This window comes from Eubalaena glacialis, chromosome 2 (assembly GCF_028564815.1).
Source record: "Eubalaena glacialis isolate mEubGla1 chromosome 2, mEubGla1.1.hap2.+ XY, whole genome shotgun sequence".
Lineage (NCBI taxonomy): Eukaryota > Metazoa > Chordata > Mammalia > Artiodactyla > Balaenidae > Eubalaena > Eubalaena glacialis.
This window is the reverse complement of record NC_083717.1, coordinates 106,877,118-106,883,458: the sequence shown is the minus strand read 5'-3', so window position 1 is coordinate 106,883,458 and position 6,341 is coordinate 106,877,118. Positions and strand designations below refer to the sequence as shown.

Sequence of the window (6,341 nt, the reverse complement as noted above, 5' to 3'; positions counted from 1 at the left end):
TTAATACTTACTTTATTGAAATTTCTTCAAATATACTGGATCTTAATAACCTTTGCTGCTTAAATTCTTCCAAGTAATTAAAGTCTCCTTTAAGAATCACTTGTTGGTATAGAATTTCAGCCCAATCAGGAACAAAGTCATAGGCCTCAGCCACAATAGAAGCCTTAAAAGGATGGAGGGGAAGGAGGACACCATTAGAGCCTATTTGATGTAAAACTGAAGGCAAACTGCTCTAGAAAATGACTTCATATTCACTCTATGAGTGTACAGTATTATCATCACCAATAATGTTAGAAGGCTCTACGTATCAGGATTGGTGAAAAGTTTGCTATTTCCCCTTCCCTGACACCCCAAACACCTTCCTTCAGTGTTTTTAATCTTCCTCACAATGGGTTAAAAGAACTGCTGATGAATATTTTTCTCACTAACTCAACTCTCTAAGGAACAGTGAAAGGGCTGATTCCCTGAAAACCGTCCCTCCTTGTTAAAGGGCTAGAACCAGCCTCCCAGAAGCCCTGACTTTTTATGCTAACCCAAGTGCACTGTTCTGGAAATGCTGGGGCTAAGAGATGCTTGCAGGACCACTGGCAGGGATGTTCCCCTGAACCTCAACTGTCTTAAGTGCAAAGATGTCTGCCTCTCTGCTGGCTTAATAGTGTGGGGAAAGGAGACAGTATGTCTCACTGTTCTCCAACCTCTGCCCAAACAATATGCTGGTAAGAAATACTACTATGGAAAGGCAGCTGGAGAGCTGGACTGTCCTGGTTCTGTCACTAGCCCCGAGACCTTAGGTAAACCACTCAGTTTCTGGGTCCCATGACAGGGACAGCAGGAGAGGATGCTGGCAGCACTGGCTAGGTTTTTCTTCCTTGCTCACCTGGTAGAACCGAGGTAGGGCCATGATACAGTCCATCAGCCTGTGGCGGCCCAGGTTGATGAGCATTGTGTTCTGGCCGGTGTTCAGAAAGTGAATCTGCAGTGTTATCAGCTTGGTGAGCCGGTGACAGTGCAGGGCCTGTCGCACGCAGGAGTCCTGAAGGATGAGGGTGGCAGTAGGCACAGATAAAGACTTTGTTGCCGTCATCTCCCCCGTAAACCCTCCAGCAATGGAACAAAATAAAATTATTCCTACTGCAGACACCAAGCCCCAAGTCCACTCTGGAATAAGACTCTCATGGTTACCTTGGCATAACTCTCTGCTGCATCCAGCATCAGAGTCAGGGCCTTTAGCAGCAGCTGCTTCAGGTGGTGCCCATCCTTGAGGCTGTCCTCTGCAGGGGAGTAAAAGGAAACGTGGGTGTGTCTGACTCCCAAGGCTGGCTACTCTCATCCCATTCAGTAGTAGGGTGGACTACAGAAACAAGCCAGCTCATGTTCACAGGGAGGCAGGTATGTCTCACTCAGGTAAAGGCTATTGGGCCAAAAGTACACACACACACTGGAGTAGGATTCGCTGCCCCATCTAGTTCAATTTCTCTCTGAAACATCAAGGCAGGCTTACACGGCATCAACATACATTGGTTCTTGATAGATGACACCCCTGGATGCACTGGCTACAAGAGGGGTAAAATGCCTTCCAACCCCCCTTCTGTCTCCTTTCTGCCCCCTGGGGCCCCGCTGAATAAATGTTAGAAGTTGAGGTGGGTATTAGTCTCATGGACTCTTGCCCTGCTCAGCCCTGAGAACCTTCCCTGGCCGGCAGCACTGCCCTGCTGTGACCTCTGCTCACCCCAGGGCTGAGACTCAATCAATTTCAGTTGGATGCAGGCAGCTGCCTCATGGTTCTCCCCAATCTCCCGGCACATGCTGAAACACAGAGCAATCATGTTGTGCTTCTCACTGTCCCCAGGGCGGCAGCGTTTGATGTAGTCCAGTAGGGCCGTCTTCAGGGTACCACTCTGCCCAGAAAAAAGGGGGGGATACCAAGGTCTCAGCCATGTATTGCAAGGTAGGCAGGACTGGCCTAGTCCTTTGATTCTGAAAGTTCCTCAAAAACTCCCAAGGAAAAGGAAAAGATAAGCAAAAATGAATACAAAAGTTTATACTATCCTGAGTATAAGGAAACAGCCACAGCCTCTCTGCTGGTGGGAGTGTAAATGGTAAGACCTGTCAGAGGCGAGAAGCCTTACAAATGTACACACGTGCATTAGTCTAACGATTCTACTTCTAGGACTCTATCCCTAAAGACTTCTAGGACTCTATCCGTAAAGAAGTAAGCAGAGAAAAGTGCTAAGATGGATGTAACAAGGATATTTAATAGCAAACAATTAGAAATAATCCAGATGTCCAGAATAAGATCTAAGAGAACACCATGTAGCCATTAAAACCGATGTTGACTTGAAAATTATTCATGCTATTGTTAACTGAGAAAAGCAGGCTATTTCCTATCTGCACAGCATGACAGAAGTTTGATAAAAATATGTGAACATGTATGTATATATGTTTGTGGGTATATGTGCAAAGAAAGGGCCTATACCAAATTGTTAGCAGTGGCTGTCTGCAGACAGTAGCTAGACACACACGGCTTTTTTTCGTGTTCTGTTTTCCAGGTGTCTTTTTTTTTTTTAAATATGGAACGCTTCACGAATTTGCGTGTCATCCTTGCGTAGGGGCCACGCTAGTCTTCTCTGTATCGTTCCAATTTTTAGCATATGTGCTGCCGAAGCGAGCACCCAAGTGTCTTAACATTGAATATTCATTACTTTTGTAATCAGAAACAAAGTTATTAAAAGAATATTTAAATGCAGGAACAAAAATGCCTCAAAAACAATTTTAAAAATCCTGAAGGTATCCCTATGTCCAGGACTTGCTCCTTTCCTTACAACCGGACTGGTCTGTCCTGAAACTAGCCCAGCACTGAGGAGAGTTTTTCTGCTTTGTCTCTTAATCCTGCTTGGCTGGGCCCAAGTTCCCAGATGTCAAAAGTGCACCTGGGTTTTTATTTATTTATTTATTTATTGACTGCGCCACACAGCATGTGGGATCTTAGTTCCCCGAAGCGCAGAGTCTTAACCACTGGACCGCCAGGGAAGTCCCATAGGTTTTTAAATCTTTAGAGGTGAAAACAATGAATTAGCCAATGAATAACTTGAAAACAGAGGCTCTGTGAGTGCATGCCTGGTGTCACATAGTATGCTGAGGACAGACAAGCGCCCAGAGACCAAAGGCCTGGCAAGTCAGGCTTTTGCTTCCCAGCCTCCTTCCTGGTCATCATCATAAATAGCTCCACAGCTTTCTAGACCCAGACCTTGGCATTCACTTCTGAATAGCTCTCGGCAACACACTTTTTCATGGTCCCCTGAAAACTCTCCACTCTAAAAGGCCCCAGGACACAGCCTTCCAAGCTGGTCAATCCATTCCCACCTGGCTCTCAGGAAGGGTTTTTGCCCCTGCCAAAGCAGGCACTGGGACGGTAAGGCAGGAGACAGAGACAGGTGGAAGCGCACAAACTCTTTTTCTTCATTATTTAGCATCTATCAGCGTAACTGTGACCTGGTCTGAGCTCTGTAACCTTAAGCTACTGGTTACAGTATATGTCTTAGGGAGGTCCTTAATGCCCTCCCTCTATATTCTGGGAGTCCATCCTGATTGGGATTATTCCTGAGAAAACCTGAGACTCCCAAGTATCAATAGTACATGTCATACTGCAGCTCAAAAATACTGTACACCTACCGGGTCCAACTTCTTCCTCATCAGCACTTCAAAGTAGTGTTTTTTATGCAGCAAATCAAATATGTATGTCATCTCATTGTACCTTCCAATGCCAGTGAGGAGACGCACCTACAAAGGGAGAGGGCAGCTTGCATCAGCATTGCTTGGAGTTCTCTGAGCCAGACCACTACCCCAACAGTTTGGTTGCTTTCAAATACCAAACTCTGGCGGGAAGAAGGGTTAATGGCCAGGCTGCCATGCTTAACTCCTTTCCTCCTTGCCTGTCTCCCCACTTCCCATCCCATGTACCCAACAGGGGCCTTCTCTGGAGGATTCAGAAATGCTAAGTCATTGGGAAACCACTGGCTGTCCCCTCCTCTGTTGTCTCTAAACATGACTATCAAGTGCTGAAGTGCCATCCTCCTGGGCAGGCACTCTTCCTCTTCCCACCACTCCTTATTACAGCACCCAATGGCTTGCTCAGACACTGGGTCAGTTTCAAGCCTAGAGAATTTGGGGGGAGGTACAGGAAGCTTGAGTTGTCAGCTCATTTCAATTCAGATATAAGAGGCCGGTCTGAACCTTGTTTTGCGGGGGAAGTAACTGCCGTCTTAACCCTCTAGAAAAGCTAACTGCTTGGTAAGGGGGTATGGTAGGGATCCTCTTTGATTTCTATTCCTTTGGCGCAATCTCTGATTTGGACAGAAATCATAACCTGGAGCAGAGGGTTCAACTGCCCAGCCAGCTACCAAGTAGGTAGTGGTATCCAGATAGGCAAATTCCCTAAGACCACATCAGCTCTAAGCTGATAGTCTCCAGCCTATCTGTTCTATCAAAGGTTTCCTCAGGATGGAGGGTGAAGGTGAGGGGGTGACTTACCACCAGTCCATACTCCTCACTGGGGGCCAAGTGGTTGTCTGTGAGCAGCCGGGCGGCCTGCAGGACTCGGATGATGCCCTCCATGTGGCATGTCAGTGTGAAGCAGTGATGAGCCAGGATCAGCAGCTCTGTGGCTGGGTGGGTTGGGCACTGGTAAGACAGGACTGTCAACCCTGGCTAACCCCTGTCTAGCTCTGTGCCTGGCAGGAGGGTCAAGGGGCCTGGGACAGCTGGGCCTGTCTGGAGAAGGCTCTCTCACCAGTCCTCTGAGATCCCTGACCTCACCAGTTCTAGCTCTGGGACGGCCCCCTGATGAAGTCAGTTCTTCTCTCAGTGACAGCACAGGGATTAACTCTCTCCTCAAAGACAGTCTGCATATAGTGACAGCATTTCCAAAAGGCTCAAAAAAGAACAAAGAACGCTAGCTTTCTAAAGATGGAGAAACTTTCTGCAGACAAACTGATGGAGTACCTGTCAATACAAGTCCGAGGGCATGCTCTGTAGCTGAGTGGAGAGTCCTAGGGCCTTATCAAGTGCTATTTGATGCTCTGCACTTCTATAGGCTTTCTAGATTGAGATGTGACACACACAAATTTAAAACTACTATACACAATCACTATGAGCACAATTAAAAGGCAAACTGGGAAAAATATCTGGAATGCTGGAAGACAGAAGAGGGGTTCTCAGCCTTAATACATGCTGTGCCCTCTGGGCCTCTGCACCTGTGGGGCCCTCCCCAAACCTACTGGCTACTAATGCTTCTGGTCTTGGTTTGCACATTTCCTCCCAAAACCTTTGTTGGCCCCATCAGTATGCTTACTGTGAATTACACCCCTAGTCTGTGAGCTCCAGGACTGCTGCTTAACTTGTTCACCATACCCCTGTTTTTAGAGTGCCTGGTACACAGTCAGTACTCAGTAGATGTTGCTGAACTGGACTGAGAAGAGATACAGAAGGCTATTTTATTTATTTATGTTTTGGCCGCGCTGCACGGCTTGTGGGATCCTAGTTCCCTGACCAGGGATCGAACCCGGGCACACAGCAGTGAAACTGCCGAGTCCTAACCACTGGACCGCCAGGGAATTCCCAGAAGGCTGTTTTAAAAATAAACCTATTCAACCTCTTAAAATCTCACGTGTTCACTAAACATCAGTAAAATGCCTTTTTCACATCAAATTTGCAGAGTATAATGGGCACCAGGAAATGATACTCTCACACACTGCTTAAGAGGGAGTGAGAAGTGAATTTTTTTCCTGAAGTAAATTTGGCAATATATATATAAAACCTTAAAAATGGGCATACTCCTGAATCAGGAATTTGTCTTAGGGAAATAACCATGGATGTGCACACAGATTTGCCTATAAGCATGTCTATCACAATGTTTAAAACAGCAGAAAATTGGAAGCAATCTATAGGTCCTACAATAGGGTATACATTTTTAAATTACATATAAGAGAAATATTATGTAATGACTAAAAAATATAAAAAATTATATAGAATAGTCAGTGTCATGGAAGGATATTAATGACAGCATATTGGTAATTATAAACAGTATACACAGTATAATGCTATTTTTGAAAAATAAAAACCTATGGACTTGCATAGAAAAAGATGAGAGGGACACATACTACTGAATGCATACAGCAACACTGTGAAAAGTGAGCAGGCTTTGAAATCACACAAACAGGGTTCAAATGCCAGCTCTGCCACTTAATAGTTATAAATCAACTTTTCTAAAGCTTCAGTTTCCTTCTTCTAAAATGGGGACAATAATAGCCATTTTTCAGGGTAATGTAAGAATAAAATAAGCT

General features: G+C 45.5%; 1 protein-coding gene and 1 non-coding gene across 3 annotated transcripts in view; both read right to left on the bottom strand.

Annotated features, from left to right (window-relative positions):
• Nucleotides 1-6,341, bottom strand: part of SPG11 (SPG11 vesicle trafficking associated, spatacsin) — a 76,637-nt gene that overhangs the window by 1,047 nt on the left and 69,249 nt on the right. For both annotated transcript variants that reach the window (XM_061180354.1, XM_061180355.1), the window contains exons 34-39: nt 4,531-4,664; nt 3,673-3,780; nt 1,730-1,898; nt 1,183-1,271; nt 878-1,033; nt 12-163 (exon numbers count right to left, since the gene is read on the bottom strand). In XM_061180354.1, coding sequence (XP_061036337.1) covers nt 12-163; nt 878-1,033; nt 1,183-1,271; nt 1,730-1,898; nt 3,673-3,780; nt 4,531-4,664 — 808 coding nt within the window. The remainder of the gene's footprint in view (nt 1-11; nt 164-877; nt 1,034-1,182; nt 1,272-1,729; nt 1,899-3,672; nt 3,781-4,530; nt 4,665-6,341) is intronic.
• Nucleotides 2,565-2,672, bottom strand: LOC133085981 (U6 spliceosomal RNA). Its single transcript, XR_009699775.1, has one exon. It is a non-coding gene; the product is annotated as a U6 spliceosomal RNA (small nuclear RNA).